This window comes from Lodderomyces beijingensis (genome assembly GCF_963989305.1).
Source record: "Lodderomyces beijingensis strain CBS 14171 genome assembly, chromosome: 4".
Taxonomy (NCBI): Eukaryota; Fungi; Ascomycota; class Pichiomycetes; order Serinales; family Debaryomycetaceae; genus Lodderomyces; species Lodderomyces beijingensis.
In genome coordinates, this window is record NC_089973.1 from 1,325,727 (window position 1) to 1,345,582 (window position 19,856).

General features: G+C 44.6%; 11 protein-coding genes across 11 annotated transcripts; 7 read left to right on the forward strand and 4 right to left on the reverse strand. All coding sequences in view use genetic code 12, as the record gives it.

Annotated features, from left to right (window-relative positions):
- Window positions 1–1,241: 1,241 nt before the first annotated feature.
- On the forward strand, window positions 1,242–2,141 carry LODBEIA_P35930 (uncharacterized protein; the record flags this gene model as incomplete). Its single annotated transcript, XM_066973720.1, has 1 exon — window positions 1,242–2,141. The coding sequence occupies one exon, from the start codon at window positions 1,242–1,244 to the stop codon at window positions 2,139–2,141; it is 900 nt and encodes a 299-aa protein (XP_066830531.1).
- A 144-nt stretch (window positions 2,142–2,285) lies between these two features.
- Window positions 2,286–3,299, reverse strand: LODBEIA_P35940 (uncharacterized protein; the record flags this gene model as incomplete). The annotated part of the gene is made up of 1 exon (XM_066973721.1): window positions 2,286–3,299. One exon carries the CDS (start codon window positions 3,297–3,299, stop codon window positions 2,286–2,288), a length of 1,014 nt encoding a protein of 337 aa, XP_066830532.1.
- Window positions 3,300–4,009: 710 nt separating this feature from the next.
- LODBEIA_P35950 (uncharacterized protein) lies at window positions 4,010–5,506 on the reverse strand (the record flags this gene model as incomplete). The annotated part of the gene is made up of 1 exon (XM_066973722.1): window positions 4,010–5,506. The coding sequence occupies one exon, from the start codon at window positions 5,504–5,506 to the stop codon at window positions 4,010–4,012; it is 1,497 nt and encodes a 498-aa protein (XP_066830533.1).
- A 1,588-nt stretch (window positions 5,507–7,094) lies between these two features.
- Window positions 7,095–7,541, reverse strand: LODBEIA_P35960 (uncharacterized protein; the record flags this gene model as incomplete). The annotated part of the gene is made up of 1 exon (XM_066973723.1): window positions 7,095–7,541. One exon carries the CDS (start codon window positions 7,539–7,541, stop codon window positions 7,095–7,097), a length of 447 nt encoding a protein of 148 aa, XP_066830534.1.
- Window positions 7,542–9,120: 1,579 nt separating this feature from the next.
- Window positions 9,121–9,720, forward strand: LODBEIA_P35970 (uncharacterized protein; the record flags this gene model as incomplete). The annotated part of the gene is made up of 1 exon (XM_066973724.1): window positions 9,121–9,720. The coding sequence occupies one exon, from the start codon at window positions 9,121–9,123 to the stop codon at window positions 9,718–9,720; it is 600 nt and encodes a 199-aa protein (XP_066830535.1).
- Window positions 9,721–10,063: 343 nt separating this feature from the next.
- On the reverse strand, window positions 10,064–10,549 carry LODBEIA_P35980 (uncharacterized protein; the record flags this gene model as incomplete). Its single annotated transcript, XM_066973725.1, has 1 exon — window positions 10,064–10,549. One exon carries the CDS (start codon window positions 10,547–10,549, stop codon window positions 10,064–10,066), a length of 486 nt encoding a protein of 161 aa, XP_066830536.1.
- Window positions 10,550–10,656: 107 nt separating this feature from the next.
- Window positions 10,657–12,794, forward strand: LODBEIA_P35990 (uncharacterized protein; the record flags this gene model as incomplete). The annotated part of the gene is made up of 2 exons (XM_066973726.1): window positions 10,657–10,789; window positions 11,476–12,794. The coding sequence occupies 2 exons, from the start codon at window positions 10,657–10,659 to the stop codon at window positions 12,792–12,794; spliced, it is 1,452 nt and encodes a 483-aa protein (XP_066830537.1).
- A 444-nt stretch (window positions 12,795–13,238) lies between these two features.
- Window positions 13,239–15,458, forward strand: LODBEIA_P36000 (uncharacterized protein; the record flags this gene model as incomplete). The annotated part of the gene is made up of 1 exon (XM_066973729.1): window positions 13,239–15,458. The coding sequence occupies one exon, from the start codon at window positions 13,239–13,241 to the stop codon at window positions 15,456–15,458; it is 2,220 nt and encodes a 739-aa protein (XP_066830538.1).
- Window positions 15,459–16,128: 670 nt separating this feature from the next.
- LODBEIA_P36010 (uncharacterized protein) lies at window positions 16,129–17,466 on the forward strand (the record flags this gene model as incomplete). The annotated part of the gene is made up of 1 exon (XM_066973730.1): window positions 16,129–17,466. One exon carries the CDS (start codon window positions 16,129–16,131, stop codon window positions 17,464–17,466), a length of 1,338 nt encoding a protein of 445 aa, XP_066830539.1.
- Window positions 17,467–18,130: 664 nt separating this feature from the next.
- Window positions 18,131–18,757, forward strand: LODBEIA_P36020 (uncharacterized protein; the record flags this gene model as incomplete). Its single annotated transcript, XM_066973731.1, has 1 exon — window positions 18,131–18,757. One exon carries the CDS (start codon window positions 18,131–18,133, stop codon window positions 18,755–18,757), a length of 627 nt encoding a protein of 208 aa, XP_066830540.1.
- A 414-nt stretch (window positions 18,758–19,171) lies between these two features.
- On the forward strand, window positions 19,172–19,831 carry LODBEIA_P36030 (uncharacterized protein; the record flags this gene model as incomplete). The annotated part of the gene is made up of 1 exon (XM_066973732.1): window positions 19,172–19,831. One exon carries the CDS (start codon window positions 19,172–19,174, stop codon window positions 19,829–19,831), a length of 660 nt encoding a protein of 219 aa, XP_066830541.1.
- Window positions 19,832–19,856: the final 25 nt, after the last annotated feature.

Genomic DNA, 19,856 nt, shown 5'->3' on the forward strand with positions numbered 1-19,856 from the left:
CTAAAGAGTAGCAACGCGTAGATTCTCACGTATGCTCAGGTTCAAATTGCAACGTTAAACTAATTTTACGAAGTTACAACCAAACCACCCCTTCCCCCTCTTTTCTCGATGTCTCTCGCTTACTCTGAATGTGTGTGCAAGGTCCTTGATTATCGTATCTCTCCCAATCCTGACAGGTTAGATAAGAGAAACAAGACCCACCACCGAAGGCTTCAATGTTGCATTGCGGCAAAGACTTTCTACGGTGACCTTGAGATTAACTGCTCATGTCGCGGCTAGAAAAAGCCAACAGCAAAGATTTACGCAGCTACCCCAGACCTTCTTTCCAAAAGTTATACTGCCCCCCAAACTTATGAGACGTAAGTTGATTTTTTTTTCAAGACCACTCCGAGACTTTAGTTCTACGACAAAGAAAAATGAAAATGGAATTTTGGAAAAGGATGGTTTCTTATCAATTGGGGCAACTGTTGCTCGCCAATCAGCCTATACTCCAAAAGTGTATTTTTCTTTTTTGCTTCTTCCCTAAGAAATGTCCTCCTATTCCAACGCACACTAGAGGTATTAGGTTACCCTTTTTTTTTCTTTTTTTTGGTCGGGGTTGACCCTGCTCCCTGATTTCAGTTAATACATCTGCTGGTTACACTTGTGGTGGCAGCATTGTCCTGGCTGCAACCCTTTCTTTGTTGTAGATTCTATTAGCTCGCGTGGACCCAAAAAAAAGAGGTAGTGCAGAAATTGCCAATTTTTGATGAAGTTTTAAAGACTTGTTTGGAGGAAAAAGAGAGTGTGTGTTCTGTTGAATAAAAGGAAGCCCTGAAACGTCACAAGTCAAAAAAAATACAAGGCGGGTGTATCGACCAAAACAATCTCAAGGCGTACTAGCAAAGGACCCCTTTTGCAAACACAGCAGCATCAGCATCATCATCATCAATAACTTTAGTTCATCAAACAGCACACATATTGCATTTTCATTTTTTTTTTTTTTTTTTCATTCGCTTTTCTTGCGTTTTTATATCTCTCTTTCTTCTAGTATGAGTTCTTTCAATAGAGCAACAACATCCACTGCACTCCCATCATCCAAGAAAACTCACCTGGAAAAACACAAGCAGATTCTCAAACAACTACTCAAAGAAGAAGGTAATCGATCATGCGTTGATTGCAAGGTCAACAAGAACCCGCGCTGGGCCTCTTGGAACTTGGGCTGCTTTATATGTATTCGTTGTTCAGGCATACATAGAAGTATGGGTACGCACATTTCCAAAGTTAAAAGTGTCGATTTGGACTCGTGGACAGATGACCAAATTGAAAGCATGGTGCAGTGGGGCAACGACAAGTGTAATGGCTATTGGGAGGAGAAATTACCCGCGGGGTATGTACCAGATCAATCCAAGATTGAAAACTTCATCAAGACGAAATACGACTTGAAGAAATGGTGCAGTTCTGCTACCAGACCTGATCCTAATGGCGTCAAGGTTGCAAAACCTAGTGCCAGTACAACCGCGGTTAAACCTCGAGCCGAGCCTCCGAAAGGTAAAGCTAGTCCCGTTTCAACAACATTGGGAGATTTGGTAGGCGGTGGTGACGATGACGATGATTTTGGCCATTTTACAACGTCCAAAACCAGTAATGCTAAACCTGCTGCACAAAGAAACTCAACCCCAGTCACGCCACGTGTTTCATCCCAATCTAATGGTGGAACACCTCAACCACTTCAATCGGCACAATCTACTGGCGGCAGCATTGCCAGCAACTCGAGGCCAGACTTGAAAAAATCAATTCTTTCGTTATACGCATCGCCTTCACCATCTAATAGCTACCTTCCTCAAAGAAACAATGTACAAACTAGTGCCAATTTATCCGACTCGTTATCGGGACTTCTGTTTCAACATTCAAACTCAATGTCGAATTTATATAACAGCAACAACAGCAACAACAGCAACAACATTAACGGAGCCGCAATCAATGGATTCAACAGGAGCTCCACGGCGTCACTAAACAAACCACAGCCTCCGCCACCGGCAAACAAATGGGCTAATGAGTGGACTAACAACAACGACTCGTCAACATCATCGATTGCCTCGGCTCCAGCTGCCTCGGGATTGAGTTTAGATGACGATTTGTTCAAAAACGTCTGGAATTAATAGAGAATACAAATCAACTCGAAAAAAAAAAATGCCACTCTTGTATCTTTTCTTTGGTTTTCTTTGGTTTTCTCATATTTTCTATATCTTATACCTATAATTTATGTCAATAATTGTATGGACTCTCTCCCGCCCGTATGAGAACTAATGACCACCAGTGGTGGGCAAACCAACCCAGACTTTAAATGAATCATAAATCAACCACTGGAACCCAGTCAAAGTTCCAATCATCAAGATTCTCATTGGTAGCCCATTCCACAACCCACCAAATCCAATCTGTTTGTATATTCTCAGGAGCGCATGACCCGTGGATTCACCCGGTTTCTTATCGGTATTAATCTTGGACACCATCACATCGGCAGGATGTGACACTACAGCACAGAGTATACCAGCAATGTAACCACCCAAGAAACTGACCCCAGTTTGCTCCAACGTGGTATAGTCCTTCTTGGGCTTACCCAAGACCTTGTAAATCTCCTCAACGACATTTTCAAAACTAGCAAATTTAACCATGGTATATGGGATTTGCCTACACCACAAGGGCACGATCCCCTTGTATAACCCAGCAACACCTTCACTCTTGACAATCTTGCTCCATCCCTGCCACACCGACGAGGCATATGGTGGGATCGTGGTTTGAGTCTTGACTTTGATAGTCTCGAACGGACACAAGGCGATATCAGCCAAAAACTCAGCACTAGCGCTAGCAGCCAAATAGACGCCCGTTTTGTAATCATGAGCTATCTTGGGGCCGACAAGGTCCAGGTACTGTTTCTTGAAAAACTCATAAAACCCATATTTACCAGCTCCTTGCAATGCATACCCGATGAAAGTGGCTCCGACACCGGTAAAGAGGGAGTCTCCCGGTGTGCGCATAATGGTGCGGAATCCAGCTGCATTGGATTTGTACAAGTGGCCATCGACTTGACGTCTGCATTTCACGAGATCTAGTGGTGTCACTGCCGAATGTGTGGGGCCACATGCAATCATTCCTCCGATGGTGCATGCTGCGTAGTACGCCGCGGTGAACTCCTTGATCTTGGGTGACGATGATGGTGGCGGCGTCGAGGAGGACGACCCGTTGGTGACTTTGTCGGTTGCCTTTTTCAAGGTGTCGTTTATCGGTTGTGTTATTGAATCGGCCAAGTTACCAGCCATGGTTGCAAATTGGGGCGAGGTGGGAGGTGGGAGCGAAAATTAAATTGAAACGACTTGAATCGAGTTCAATCTGAATCCAATTGAGGAGGTCAAAATTGGGATCTACGGAGAGGGACAATTCCCTTGCATTTTATATCGTGACTGGAGTCTCTGGGAATTAATATAGATTGCTGTTTAATGAATTCTATTAAACCACTCGCCTTTTTAAATTGGTTTTTTTTTTTTTTTTTAACGCTTCTCGGGCTTTAGGTTTACGAATTGATAAGGGAATCCAACCACCACTAAATCCCTCTTGGACAGCAAGCAAGCCAATAGTAATGTCTTTTATACCTACTTTTCCAATTGCCTTGCCACTGCTGTTACTGTGGATGATTCAGTCGTAAGCAAAAACCAATCGCTCTCTGATAGCACTTTTGGTATACTTCTCACACAAATTTTTTCCCATTCATCAAGAGAATTGGACTTGCCGTGGTGGAACGGTCATGGGAAGGGGGTTGCCGGCACAAGACCCGGTTGTCGTTCGGCGTTAAAAAAAAAAGCCGAAGGAAAAATCTCGCTCTCGGATAAACAAGGGTAGAGTGACACAAAATCGTAAAGGAAGATTCCTCTCGGAGTTTGCACGATGGTCCCGAACTTTTAGGTAGAAAGAGATGCGTTGCAAAGATAAAAATGTCCACTTTTTCCCAGGAAACCTTGCGGTTTTTTAAATTTTACATTACCTGTCTTTTTTCCCTGTAGATACCAAGACCATGGGCGATACAGGTTGGAGCCCAAGCAAACAACACCACGAGTCCACACATTAACCCAGCAGATCCACCAATGCCCAAATTTTCAAACATCTTGGGAAAGTAAAAAGGGCCAATGAATCCGTAAAGCGATCTCCAGAAATTTAGGAAAATGCCCACGTCGCCCGCTTGGCGCGGGTTACAGTCAATGGCAAACGTGGTGACTACAGTGGCGACAATGTTGTTCCCCGTCGCGGCGATGGCGATGCCAACCAAGGGCTTTATAGTCCAATGTCCGGGTGTTGCTTGAGCCAAGCATACCCCCCAGACTATGAGCCCCACAATCACCAAGATGTAGCCATTGTACGAGACCCATAACCGATCAACAACCACACGATGGCCCAAGCGACGCTTGACGCTCTGCGCCATCCACCAGTCCGACAAAGGTCCCGCCAAGATCTCGCCTATCGCCGAGCCAATGATCATGGAAATGTACTGAAGCGACATTTGCTGGGGGTTCAAATGGAACAACGGGATCATCACTTGGGGCATCTCGACGCTTAGCACAATGTTGGCGTAGCAGAAAGTTATCGACGCCGCGAGAACCGCAAGCAAGATGTTGCCATTTAATGCTTGGTGAAATGGACGCACGAAAATTGACCATGCAAATGGTCTTGCTTTCGATACTCTGAACATACGGAATTTGACATCATCAGGCGAGTTGCGCGAATATATCGTTTCTCTTGAAAACACCCATCCTAAACACTGGCAGAAATTCATGATGGCATACGTGAAAAAAATCCATTTGGTACCAGCGTGATACTGGATGAACCCAGTGATGAATGAACCCATGGGGGTGCCAGCTACAAAACCCACACTCCACCATCCATTCTTGCGCCCTCGCTCGTGGGCAAATGCCAAGTCGCCCACCACGCTCGATCCAGCACTCGTAGCAGTCGCGATGAAAAAAGCCGAAAGTGCCCTCGTGGCCATCTGTTGTCCATAAGTCTTGGCGAACCCACCGCCAATGTTACACGCGCAACATCCCAAGGCCCCCATCACTAAAAAGGGCTTGCGTCCCCATGTATTCATAAGTGGCACCCATAAGAAAGGAAAAATGCCAAAGATGGCAATTTGAACCGAGGTGAAATAGGAAGCATCAGTCAAGGTGGAGTTGTATTGTTTCGCGAGAGGCTCAAACGCTGAGTTCATCCCCGAGGCCATAAACGTCGATGAAAAAGTGCTAAATGTGATATTCAAGATTTCATAGTTTTTCTGCCATTGCGGCCAGTTCAAGGGGTCATTGGGGTCCTGCGACGGGATGGGGTCAAGCTTGACTGTGCCGTGGCGCGATATGAGGTACTGCTGGTGCTCTGGTGTTAGTTCTGGTGAATGCGACGAATCGGATAAGTTGGATTTGGCTTCGTCTCGCGAATGCACGGGCTTTTCGATATCGAATTGAGTTGATCTTGCCTTGACCATGAGGCTTTATTGATTTTATTTAATTGAGTGAACTGACAACTTGTTGCAGGGTCTTGCAATTAAAAGGACAGAGATTGGTGGATTTTATAGATAGATGCATGTCAAAGAAAAAAAAGATACTCCCCACTGCCTCCCCCACGGGCTTCTTGAATATTCTTGAGGGCTCGAACGCGGAATAAGGCGTTTCTGTAGGATGGACTGTACAGGTTTTTCCTTCCCTCCACAATTACATTCATCTATTTCCTCCTCATCCTCGTCCTTAACCTTACCCCCTTGTAAACCAAAGATTCGTAACGTTTGCATCAGTTTGTTGGAGGAACCCCTCTTAAAAGACAAACCATGCCATTTTACAATTCAAAAATTCCACCTCAATGCGCGATTCCACAGCGCAGAATAAAGCCAACAAAAGAACAAAAGTAAAAAAAAAAGAAAATGGTTGCGAAACTCAGATGGAGATTCATTACACAAAACAGGTATCGCGCAAGCAGCACAAAGATGGAGCTGGGAAAAGTGTGTGTGTTTCGAAGAGATATGGTTGTGAGATGGTTTTTTTTTCCGGAAATGCTCGAAATGCAAAGGGGAAAGAAAGCGGGGAGAAAGGTGTGTGTGTGTTGTGTGGAGTGCCGGCCATGTGCTCACTTGAAGAGAACTTATGGAACCCCAGAAAGATATCTGGGGTGGCTCTTATCTCACCCGGCAGTTTCCTCCAACAAACGCAGTCAAACGCAACTTTTTTATTCGGTTTTTTGCAAGTGACTCAACGGCTGGAGAGAACGTTTAACGCGGGATAAGGTGAGGGTGTGGTTTTTACCCTTTGCAGTGAAACATGCATGGCCAGACAGGCCGTTTTGACAGCTTGATTTATAGAATATATTGGGGGCAAGCAAAAATGTTCTTGCATTGCTTGATTTTATCGAAATCGATGGACTTCAACTTGAAGTATTATCTTTAGTAAAGCTCACATATTCTGCATTGTAATATATTTCAGTTCAGTTGAATGCTTGGCATAGCGATCAGACTGTCTCTGAAAGAATTAAAAGTTATATGTGAAAAAAAAAACAATCACAGTCGGAAAAACCTACCCCCTAAATAATACGTTGATCCAACACCAAGGGCGTCATTTTCAGAAAAAAAAATTTCTCAAATGAAATATTCCGATTGCCGCATCCAACGGTTTGGTCATAACTTTCAAGTCTGGTCCCTTATGTAACAAGAACTTTGTCGTTATTTTCCCCGCGTTTCACATTCTGGAGACTGGCCCCGGTTCTTGTTTTTTCACTTCCCCACCGGTTAATCGAATATCCCACCGCTTTCTACCCCCCTCTATCCCCCAATCCCCAATTTTTTTTTCAATCTCCAGCTCCAAAACGCCCCTTTTTCTCCCCCCTTACCCCCACAATTTGCAGAAGATAAGAAATTTATTCCATCTGAGTTTCCAGGCTGCTATTTCATTTTTTCCACATTGAAAGTTGAGCGGCGAATAAATGGACCGTGTTCTTGTCCACAGAATAAAAAAATTCAATCATTTAATAAAAAAACAAAACCACTACTGAATACACCCAGCTCTACTTAAAATCATCCTCTATTTTCAATATTTCTGCTTTATACTCAGCGCGTAGCCAGAATACTTAACCATCTCAATCTCCCATGTCAAATCTGAAATCCTCATCTCTTCACCCGAACTTTCATCTACGTAACCCCACTCGCCATCCAATAACCCCACCCCTTGGACCATCAAATCTCCTTGCGAATTTTGACATTGGTATGGATCGTCCGCGATATGTTCCAACGCGATCAATCTAAAAGCAGTGACAATCAACTGAGATCCACGTTTGCTGATGGTGGCGTATCGTTCACGACGACATGATTTGCACTTCATTATGAAGTTCACTGAGCGGCGAAACCCCGTGACTTGTTGTTGGTGCCATTGATTCATCTCTATTGGCTTTGGGTGGAACGCACCACAGTTACGTTGCACTTTGAATTTGTAATCGTGGTGGTATGTCTCGTCATCTGTTATGGTGTATGTTACCATCCTTTGCTATTTTTTTTTTGGTTTCACATCTCAAGGTTGGGTTTGTTTAAGAGTTACCTTGAGTGTATTTATATACATCAAGTGATGCCTGTTGAAGCTGTCAAGGAAGAGCTCATGCCGAAGAGATGGATGAGGTGGTGGACCATGTTTTTTTGGCCTTGGTGAGTACTTGAAAACAACACTCATACCGGAGATACCACCAAAACCGAAACTTAGCGCCGCTAATGTGTTGCTGCCAAATGATATCGCGAGTCAAATCTCTCGCAAGTTTGGCTGCAAAAAAGAAAAAAAAAAAAAACAAACAGCAAGCGCATCTCTGTCTCCGGTTTTAGAGATTAGGGCGTGCTATCGCGGCTTTGAAACTTCATTCCACACCACATTTCTTTGATTTGTTTCTAAGCCTGCCATACACGAGAACAACATCGAAGATAGGTCCTGAGATGAAGAAGCAAACGCATATATTTTAGGGACTTTTGATCGTGTTTTCCGATTAGCTTACGTTAAGAAGATTTCAAATCGTGACACCAATCCAATTGATTGGATGAATGGTGATTTTAGAAAATGGATTAGTGTTTATTGTTGTCTTTCGCTACTTTTCTTTCAATTCAGTCCGGAAGAGCAATCATTTTTGTTCCAGCTCCATGGATCCAATTCATAAAAAGCTTACTGGGGGGGATGGACCTCTGATTTTTAATAATGGCTCGAGCGGGGGAGAGGGAGAAGGAGGAGAAAGACAAAGGCTTCAGGGACGTTTGTGGGTGCTTTGGTGCTGATCTCAAGACACGTGCCGTATATCCGACGATACCGAGATGAACCCTTGGAAATAGGAGGAGAAAGGAGAAGGGGAAAGGGGAAAAGAAAGGCAAAAGCCCCGCAGGGAGATTGTCAATCAACTAGTGTAGATACAAGGATTCACAACCCTTCACTCATACACACACACTCTCTCTCTTTCTCTCTATCAAAAAGATTTGTCTCAGTCAACTTTTGAACGTTTCTTTCTCTTTTGTTATACCTATCGAAATTCTTGCTTATCGATTTTTGGGAAAAAAGTGTCGCGCTTATACTTTCAAAATTACCCTATTGGGATACGGATCTTGAGATTTCATCTTTGACGATCTTGACGAGATTCTTCGTTCCTCGCAAATGATGCTTTTCCCTAAACTAGCAGTTTGCGACTCGAAGCTTCCAGAGGGGGGTTAGCCAGAGAGGCAAGCGGTTGCTAAGCATTGACCCTGGCTCTCACGCGTGTGTTTTGCAGGGCATGCTGAAATATGATCAACACCATTGATATAAAACAAGCAAAAATAAAAAGAGAAAACGTTTTCTAACCCTGGCTACTCCTAAAATTTGCCAACTCCATGAAATAAAACAAAAGTTGAAAAAAAAAAGTTTCATTCATGGGGCTTCATAACTTTTTGGATTCATTGCTATGCTATCAAGAAAGGTATGCATTTGAAATCTTGTATATATACATATATATTTATATATAAGAGAAACTGATAATCCACCTCCTAGGCCGGCAGCACAATATTCTCCTCCTCTCACCAACCATTAGCAAGTCTATCATCATATCGATACAATGAAAGTCGCTTCAGTCGTTGCTAGTACAGCCGCAATCCTCGCCTTGACCAACGCGGCAGCGATCCAAAATCAAGTGGCAGCATCGGGCGACATTGAAAAACGTGATCTTAGTGCGTTTCTAAATGGGATATTGAGTGCCTTGGGCTCGCTATTTGGATCTAGCAGTGGAAGTGGAAGTGGATCTTCACCAACTACAACCACCACTGGAGCACCAGCACCAACTACCGCAGCTCCAACTACTGCAGCACCAACTACCGCAGCGCCAACTTCGGGCAGCAGTGGTAGCAGCGGAACCCTGGCCTTTGATGGGTTCTTGAACAACTTGGGCTGCTGGCTCAGCGGATGGTTAGGCAAGAGGGAAGGCGAACAACTCCCATCGTTGAATGTTTCACTCCCCGTTTTGAAAAGAGGTATATGTGCTATCTTGGATGGTGAAATCGAAGATTCCAAACATGGATTCGATAACCTTTTGCAGATCTTGGGTGTTAGCGAGGAAGACGCTTTGAGTGGTGGTTTTACCTCTGACTATACCATGACCCATTGGCTCGGTTCCTTGGGTCTTATGTATATTGATGGCGAGAATGGTGACGACGAGTAGAGGAGAGTTAATGAAGAAAAGACAACCTGGGTTCTTCTTGAAGTTTTTGTTCTTTTTTTTTATTGATGTTTTTCAATTCATAGCTTTTATATAGGCAATCGATATTTCGGAGTTTTTTTTAAATCTTTTCTGAATTGGATTGAATGGATGGTGTTTGATTCTTGATGGTGGACAGAGGTTGTCTCATGTTGCCATTAACTAGCAGGGTAATCCCCCTAGAGGTTTAGTGTATAAATACGTGCTTTGAATTGAGTTACAAGCTTCTACTTTGGCAAATCTCTTTTTCTTTAGAATGAACGAGGAATGACTCAGAGGTTTGCTTTAAAAATTCATCAAACCATGATCAAGACCGGGAAATGGTCCATTTAACATCAGTAATAGAAACTTCCTCATTGGTCTTTTCGTCAACATCATACCATTCCAGGTCTTCCAAGTCAACTTCATCAAACACGGTGCCAGTCTCGACACCTTTTGCCTGGAATTTCCCGTCGGGGATAAACTCAACGAAATCCAAACCTCGCGCATCGATTTCAAGTATGGCCACAGGTTTACTGTCGCCATTTTCTAACTTAGCATTGGTTCTTTCAATGCTGGCATTATGCTCGTTCTTGCATTCTTTACAGCGAAAAACAAAGTTTGCCTCACCTCTTGAGCCTCCCATTTCGTGTTTTTCAAATCTGTTGATCTGCACATCTTTGTCATGGACAGTGCGACATTTGGTGCACTCGATTTTGAAGGTATAGTAGTGCGGCTCTTGCGGGGTGTCCAATGGCTCTAGCTCGGTAACGTTATCTAGCTCTGCTGAGATCTTTAAATAGAATTTGACCATGATTGCCTTGGGGGAAGGGAAGCTTCTGACGATATAGGTTTGGGGTGTGTTTAGTGAGAGATGCTGTTCTCAAACAGTGACTTGCTTGCTACGGAAAATCGCGACAAATGAAGAAAAAGGAGAAACGAAGAAAGGAAAAAGCGACCTTGAACAGGAAGCAGTTGGTCTCGAAGACCGCCTACACCATCAACAACCAGTTGGTCAATCTAAAGAGGGAAAGGGAATTGATTATCGGAAAAGGTCTTTTCACCCAGTGCTGGAAACCCCAACACAAGTGGAAAAATGAGAGCGAGCTTGTAGGATAAAGACTTGCCGTTCGTCATGTTAGTAGACCGTTGTCCCTTATGCAAAGAAAGGCTTTCCTGAGAGCATCATACATGTAATGGTCGTTGCTTTTCTCCTTGCCCCAAAAAAAACAGTTCATAGGCTTATTGAAAGGGTAGGTGTATTTCCATATGGCTTTAACGAGATCCTCACAGGAGTTTTATTCCTCATGGCCTCTTCACCGCTGGTTGGCGCCCTCGCTTAGACTTACTCTGTCGGTTCCCGCTCGGGCTGGCGGTAACTGTCGCGGTATTTCGCGGCAACTGTCGCGGTATTTTGCGACACTGGCACGGGAGAAAAAAGATTCCTTCCCGCCCTCTCGCACGCTCAAAAGAAGTTTCGAATCAAATCGAGCTAATCATTTTTCATCACCCATACCAAGATTACTTCCACTAGACCTTAAACCCAATTCAAACAACCACTTGAAGCATAAGATCAAGGTGTCATCAGACTCGACAAAGCAAAGATATACATCTATATCATACACACTAACTAACCATTTCTTTTTTTTTTTCTTTTCTTCTTTTCACTCATGCTGTCTAAGATATCAAAACGATATATTCAACCGTTACATTAGTTACTAGCAATCCAAAGTATTACAGAGTTCATCCAGTATAAAGGGCTTCCCAAGACCAACTATTTGCATTTACAGCCCCAGGATCCCACAATATTCATGAGCAAAACAGAGCAGAACCAAATACACGAGAGCTCGTTGGCTCGAGCGCCACCGTCACTGCCACAACGTCACGCTCAAACTCATCAACAGCCACAAACACAGAGGCAGACACAAGCACCATTGCATTCAACGTCACCGGATTTCTCCGATATAGTCCAGGGCGAGGATCTTGAAATCCGACGAACGCCAGACAATTATAGCATCCCGAAATCACATAAAATAGCGGCCTTGGGAACGTGGACGTTACCTGGGATACTTTCATTTTGCTCCACGACACAATTGATAACCATAGCCGGAGCCATGTCTGGTTTTTTGGCTGGGGTGGTGGTGTGCCCCTTGGATGTGATCAAAACAAGATTGCAAGCGCAAGGGTACGGGAACGGCACCACCACCACCACCAACAACAAGATTTTGGGGTTCACCGGGACATTAAAGTCAATCTTGCGCCATGAAGGGGTGCGAGGACTATATAAAGGTTTGGTTCCCATCACTATTGGGTATCTACCTACATGGACAATATATTTCACAGTTTACGAAAAAGCCAAGCATTTCTATCCTAGTTTCCTTTCCCGCCACTGGGATATCGATAGCCCGGGATTGAACCATTTCTTTGCCGCGATCACTGCAGGCATGACCAGCTCCATTGCCGTTAACCCGATCTGGGTAGTCAAGACTCGATTGATGGTGCAAACCAACAAGCCCTCGTCATCGCCGGATGATGTCAAGTACAAGGGAACAATGGACGCATTCAAGAAGATGTATCGCGATGAAGGCATTCGGGTTTTCTACAGCGGACTAATACCGTCATTGTTTGGCTTGCTTCACGTGGGCATCCATTTCCCCGTTTACGAAAAATTGAAAACTTGGCTACATTGCAACACCATAGACCAACAACAGGAAGTGCCGCATTTGATCTGGAGACTCATCATTGCGTCGTCGTTGTCGAAAATGTTGGCCAGCACCATTACTTATCCTCATGAAATACTCCGCACCAGAATGCAAATACGACGCACTAAGCCTGGAACGGGGTCGGATCTGACAAACAGGTTCCACTTGAAAAAGCCCAAGCTAAAGACCATCATATCCAATATATATCATAAGGAAGGGTTGCGCGGGTTCTATGCCGGTTACTTCACCAACTTGGCGAGGACGGTACCCGCTAGTGCTGTTACTTTGGTGAGCTTTGAGTATTTCAAGACATATTTATTAGAGATCAGTGGAAAGAGTCGGAAATGCCCCTTTTGACGATCAAATTTCCATTTTTTTGGGGCAAGAATTGACTAACCCTGTTTTCCTGTTTTCCTTTTTTTTTTTCTTTTTTTTTTTTTTCATGGTTCGACATAAGGGTTCATTAATAGATTAATTACTATACAGCATACCGTCACTCGTAATTTTCTTCCGCCATCGGTGTGGAATGTTTGATGAACCAATGTTTTTGAAAAAGATAATGTTGGCGCTGTGGGTGTCGGAGACGGTGTCGGTGCCGCCGCGCGAGACGCTGGATTTTTTTTTCCTTTGTCCAATTCCAAACATCTTGACCCGAGATCCCGATCATAATTTATTCACCTGTTTCGGAAGCTCATTCACCATCAACCACCACTAACACCAACTCTAATTCCAAATTTACGGTGATACTCGTCTACAAACTCACTCGTAGCTAACTATACAACCAATCGGTTATATTCTCAGATGAGGTTGCTACATTTAATCTGGCTACTAGGATACTTGGGATCGACGATTTTCGCCCAGGAGCATTCAGCTGCAAAACTCAACCGACGAGAAGAAGATCAAAAAGAACAAGAACAAGAACAAGAAAAAGAAAAAGAACAGGTACCACCACCTGCAGGAGAGATTGAGCTCCCGCCATCGTTATCAACGCAAGAGTTTGACAAACTCACCTCACGGAAGCTAGTGCTCGTGGAATTTTACTCGCCATATTGCCACCATTGTAAAGATTTTTTCCCCAAATGGAAGGAAGCCTACTTGGAAATCAAAACCAAGTTTCCCCAGCACAGCGAAGTGATCGACATGAGACAGGTCAACTGTGTCGAGAATGGAGACTTGTGCGAGCGGGAAATGATTGACGCCTACCCCATGATGTTGCTCTATGCACCAGTGGTGGACTCCACGGGACAACCCGTGGCTGGAAAATCCAAGAATATCGATGCCTTCCCGCGAAATTTGGCCAAGACTGCCGATAACGTGGTCAAGTATGTTCAAGAGAGTGTTGCTGAGTACGGCGAGGGCACCATGGCCAGCAGTTCCAAGATGTTGAGTTTGGACGATATGTTCAAGGCCATTAGCGGTGAGATTGACCGGCCCATGTTTGTATCTTTCTGGCAAGCCACCAGAGACCAATGGGATAGCGTCGACTTGGGAGGCAAGATGGTGAAATTTTCAGGCGCATGTGTTGAGTGTTTGCGCCATAAACAGACTTGGGACCGGTTGAGCAACAAGATTATCGCTGTTGCTGATTCGGGTCATGTTATGTGCCAGGATAACCCCGAGCTATGCAAGAGATTACAGTTGGATCTGTTTTTAAATGGGCAGGCGACACAACCACAGTATATCATGTTCTTGCCCAAGGATAGAAAGACTGTTCGGTTCGACTATGACGGCGTCGCCGAGGTCTCCAAGATGAAATGGTGGGTTTACAAGTTGTTTGAAAATAGCGCTTACGAAGTCGTATCTGCGCGAAGTGTCACTGAGGTGATGGAGTATAGTAAACTGTTGCGGCACGAGCCGATTGCCCAGTATTACCCGCTCAAGAGTAAAATAACCGTGTTGTTTTATTATGACGTCAATACTGTTGTGCCCGAGGACGAGGTGATTTTGCCCTATATGCTCCGCACATTGCAAGCATCGCCGTTTAATGTTCAGTTGTATAAAGCCAAGCACAAGAAAATCGAGGAGAATGTTCAAACCATGGGGAATAGCTTGATTGAGTTTATCAACTATGATGGAAACGACGACAAGTATGAATTGGACAAGGCGCTCCAGATTGCTACGACTATAACTGAAATACCCACAATCTACGTTTTCAAGGACAACTGCCTAATCCCCGAGATATACCAAAACTTTGCCGTGGAGGATATGAGACAATACGACAAGATTGAAAAATGGTTGCAAAGAGTACAGTTTCCCTTTTATGGCGAATTGAAACCGGAGTTGGTATCAACATATTTCCCGCTGGTGGATTCACTGCTCATCATACCGAAAAAATCCAAGGTTGTCATTGTGTTTGTTGACTTGGAAAACCAAAAGCAAACAGATGAGCAGTTGTACAAGCTCTCGTTGGTGGCTCACGAATACAACTATATCAAAAGGCGACACCAGTTCCAACAAATCGTCGAGGCGCGAAACGCCAAGCATGAAAAAGTTGAAAAGTTGAAAGCAGCAAATGCAGACAAGGACGAAATTTTGCAAATGATGAGACAAAAAGTGCCACATCCATGGGACGAGGACGATGCCATATTCACCTTCTTGGACAAGTCCAAATCCCACCAGTTTAGAGGCCTCAAGAATTGGAAAATCAACCCCAAAAACTACGAAGTTGGGGACGTTGTGGTTGTGTCTCGTGACCATCGATATTTCTGGAACACCAACGCTGACGACGGCGCAAGGCTACGCAACGAGCCTAAGCAGGTCAAACGTGTATTGGTTTCACTACTCAACGAAGACGGGAACATCGAACGTGGACTCGTGGGAAGTCCCTATTCCGGCGCGTTGAGTTTTATGAATCTTGTCCACGAGTATGGGATCTTTGGGTACATTGCCGTGCTTGTTGCTGGTTATTTCGTTGCTGGGTTTATTGTTAGAGTTGTCAAGAGACGGAGGTATAGATCGCAGGGGATTATCGGCGTTAATAATGGCAATAACAACCAGAGTTTTTTGCCCAAGAAAGATTGAAAAGAAAAAAAAAAAAAAACATGGAGATGGAGTGTTTATTTATAGCATAATTTACTTTTGGACATTTTATTTCAATCAGAGCCAAAATCAACTGGCTGGAGTTTGAGCCATGGGCTCTGCATTTACTCTTGACATTCTTGAACGCGCTGAATGTTGAAATTTGAATTCATACTTTACGATTACCATGTCACTGGCCCCCAATCAGCTTCAGGTTCAAGAGATCTTTTGAGATCGATTGCAAATCGCAGTAATCTAGAATTTAAGATCCAAGATCTAACCTCAGATCCAGCGAGGAGAGGGAAAAAAAAACGCGCCAAATTTCAATACTTGTTATTAGGTGAACAAGTCCCCATGCGGCGCCTCTATCCCACATGGTCAAAATTAATCAGTTACAGCTGAGTTGTTGGCCTAATTTTCGTTTTTCACATATGCGATGGACACAGACAACCGCTTTGCATCCGTCACTAGGGCCGGCTAGCTTTTGCCTGTTAAATTCAAAGAAACAAGCCAGCTGGCTGTGAAAGAATAAAAAAAGAGAAAGAGGTGTTGGTGTTTTCGCGAAAAAAAAAACTGACGTATTATAAATACCAAAGCGTCCAGGAACAAAGCCAACCACCACACCAACACCAACACCAGATTTTTTGTTTTTTTCAATTGACTAAGGTATATCATGACTGACAAGTTATTCAGACTTCAATGCGGGTACCAGAACTACGACTGGGGTAAACTAGGCTCGTCGTCAGCAGTGGCCCAGTTTGCCAAAAGGTCCAACCCTTCCATCACGATAGACGAGTCCAAACCGTACGCCGAGTTGTGGATGGGCACCCACCCAAGCGTGCCTTCGCAAGCCATCAAATACGATGAAACGTTGCGTGACCTCGTCAGTGAGCACCCACGCGAGTTATTGGGACAAGCCGTGATTGACAAGTTTGGCTCATCAAAGGAATTGCCGTTTTTATTCAAGGTGTTGAGCATTGAAAAAGTGTTGAGTATTCAAGCCCACCCAGACAAGAAACTCGGTGCGCAATTGCACCAGCAGGACCCCAAGAATTACCCCGACGACAATCACAAGCCGGAGATGGCCATTGCTGTTACTGATTTTGAAGGATTTTGCGGGTTCAAGCCCGTGCACGAGATTGCCAAGACGTTGGAAACGGTGGCAGAGTTGAGAGATATTGTCGGGGAAGAGTTGAGCCGCGAGTTTGTCGCGGGTATATATCCAGCAGAGGCCAAGAGTGGATCAAGCGAGGACCGAGCCAACCGCAAATTGATCCAAAAGGTGTTTAGCAAATTGATGAATACAAGCGAAGACAAGATACAAGCATCCGCGGCAAGTTTAGTTCAGTCGAGTCACGACTCGCCGCAGATCTTCACCGCGATAGATGCAAGATTGCCGGAACTCATCCAACGCATGAATGCGCAGTTCCCCAAAGATATCGGCTTGTTTTGCGGATGTCTCTTGTTGAACCACGTCAATTTGAATAAAGGCGAAGCCATGTTTTTGCAAGCCAAGGACCCGCACGCCTACATCAGTGGTGATATAATTGAGTGCATGGCAGCTTCGGATAACGTTGTTCGTGCCGGCTTCACGCCCAAATTCAAAGACGTGCCCAACTTAGTCGATATGTTGACCTATGCGAGTGAACCCGTTGAACAGCAAAAGATGAAGCCTGCCAAATTTGCCAAATCTAGAGGCGATGCCTTGGTCTCTAACTTGTTTGACCCTCCCATCGAGGAGTTTTCCGTGCTGCAGACGGTGTTTGGCAAAAATGGCGGTACTCAGCATTTCGATGCCATCGACGGACCTTCGATCATCATTGCCACTAGCGGATCGGGCTCTATCCAGGTTGTTGGCGACGCTGCGGGCGCTGATGAAACAAAGCAGGAAGTCAAGACTGGATACGTTTATTTCGTTGCTCCATATACTGCTATTGACTTGGTTGCCGACGATGCGGACTCGCTGGAGAGCGAACCATTGACTACCTATAGAGCTTTCGTCGAAGTATAGGCTACTTTCGCTGCCTGGTTGGGCAGATATCGTTATAGATTTTTCTTTTCTTCCTTTTTTTTTTTTTTTTTTTTCAATACTAACTTCGTTTCTCACAAGAGTATGGTGTCAACCATGTAGAGTGCTAGATCGCGGATAGGACCCCCTCCCGTCTAGGTATATACTCCAAGGTTGGTTGGTTTCAAAGGGTATTATGACTGTGATTGCGTGGGAGGGGGGTATACCAAGGAGTGGCTTTCTTGGTGTTTAGAGTCGCATTACGTAACCCCTTACTAACCGCCGCATAGTTAAGATTTTCATGCAAACGGGATCTCCCACGATCACCCACCCATCCACTCGGTTCTCAACAATCGTCAAAATTTCGAATTCCCACACCAGAGTTCTTCATCTTGCTCGAGAGAGAGGTCGATACAGGTGTATATTTTGTCAATCAAAAGTTCAATTTTGGTGGTGATTGAACTCAATTGAGCTACTAGCAAGCCAAGCGGGGGGCGCCGACGCAAGGAAAAATTTAGAGGCAAGAAAAAGGGAACGCCTTTAGCAATTGGATCAACTGATTATTGATTCAGCCCCTATTAGGTTTTTTTTTTTTTTTTTTTTTGGAGAATATATACATATAGCATTTGGTCCGGGTAGAAAACAGCAAAGATCAAGCCGCGTAATCATGTCGGAAGAAGAGGAAAAACCGCACGAGCAGGAACTGCAGGAGCAGCTGCAACAGGAGCAACAGGGGCAACTGCAACTGCAGGAGAGAAGGAGAGGATCCGTTCAACGTCCCGTGGAATCAGAGGAGGAACGTTTGGAAAGGTTGGCCAGGCAAGAAGAGATAGACTCGAGGTCGGTATATGTGGGCAACGTCGATTACCAGTCAACCCCCGACCAAGTGGAAAAGTTCTTGAAAGTGGTTGGGGAGGTTCAACGAGTCACGATTTTGTTTGACAAGTACACCGGGTTGTCTAAAGGATACGCCTATGTTGAGTTTGTCAATCTTGCAAGCGTTGAGCGTGCAGTCAACGAGATCCACGGCAAGGAGTTCAGAGGGCGAGAGATTCGTGTTACTCCCAAGCGAACTAACTTGCCTGGTTTTAGAAAGAGGGGTGGTGCTAGAGGAAACGGCGGGTTCAGAGGCAAGAGCAGAGGCGGTGGCAGTGGTGGATTTAGAAGGCCTAGACGTGGTGGTGGTTACGGCGGTGATGGTGGTAATGGCGGTAACGGCGGTAACGGTGGCAGAGGCTCAACAAAAGTAGTAGCGACTGCTGAAGCTGCTGGCGGTGAAAATTCCAAAGAGTAATTTGGCTTCGGTTGTGGCTGTTTCTTTTTTTTTTTTTTTTTATCCTAGAGATATACTGCCCAAAAAAAAAAGGAACGAGAAGATTGTTTTGTTCGAAACCGGGGATTTTAGGCACTTGGAGAGTGGTGGGGAGAATCTACACCAATTGAGATGTGGAATTGGACTTTCAAGGGGTCTTTTTTTGATCAAGCCATCGGTCAAACTGTTGAGGTCCCTGTCTCTTGAAATTTTATCAATCTCACAAAACTCCCCCTTACCTCTTTCACTTCACGCATCTGGAGAAAAAAAAAATTTAACTGCGGCTCAACCCAGAACCCCCCTCATCTCCTCCATCAACACCAAAGCACCTGAACCAGGTTTTTTTTAAGCAGCATACCAACGCTCTAGTAAAAAGACCAGCAATAAGAATTAAAAATGGTGTCAGTCAGGAAAAGAAAGATGGCAAGGTCATCGGTAAAGAAAAACACGAGGAGAAGAAAAGACAAGCAGAGAGACATCAATATCCATTCCAACCCCATCATTGCGAGGAACTGGGACAAATCCTTGACTTTGCAGCAGAATTATAAACGGTTGGGACTTAGAGCCAAGTTGGGAAACATGGCAGGTGGATCGGAACAGAAGGTCGAGACGCTTTCGGAATATAGAGAGAAACAAAAAAGCAAGCCGCTGGCGCTGGTGCTGGTCTCGATTCAAGAAATTGAACAGACCCAGGATCCCGCCAAGATCCCTGCGGGTGAGGCTCGTATCATCAGGGATCCCGAGACTAACGAAGTTGTTGAGGTCATTTACGGTACCATGAAGCAAACCGAGGGCGACGCAGAGCAAAAACCAGAGATTAGCAGCACCAGCAGCAGCGTGGTTAAGGAGTTGGAGGAATACGCCCAGCGTAATACCAAAATCATTCGAGAGAGGCATCTATCTGACAGGGAAAACGCATGGTTGCAGTCCTTGTACGAGAAATATGGCGATGATTACGAACGAATGAAGTGGGATAAGAAATTGAATATTTATCAACAACTGGCTGGCGATTTGAAAAGGCGGATAACCAAATGGAAAAAAGCAAACAAGGTATAGATTTTGTCTACTTACAAAAAAAGAA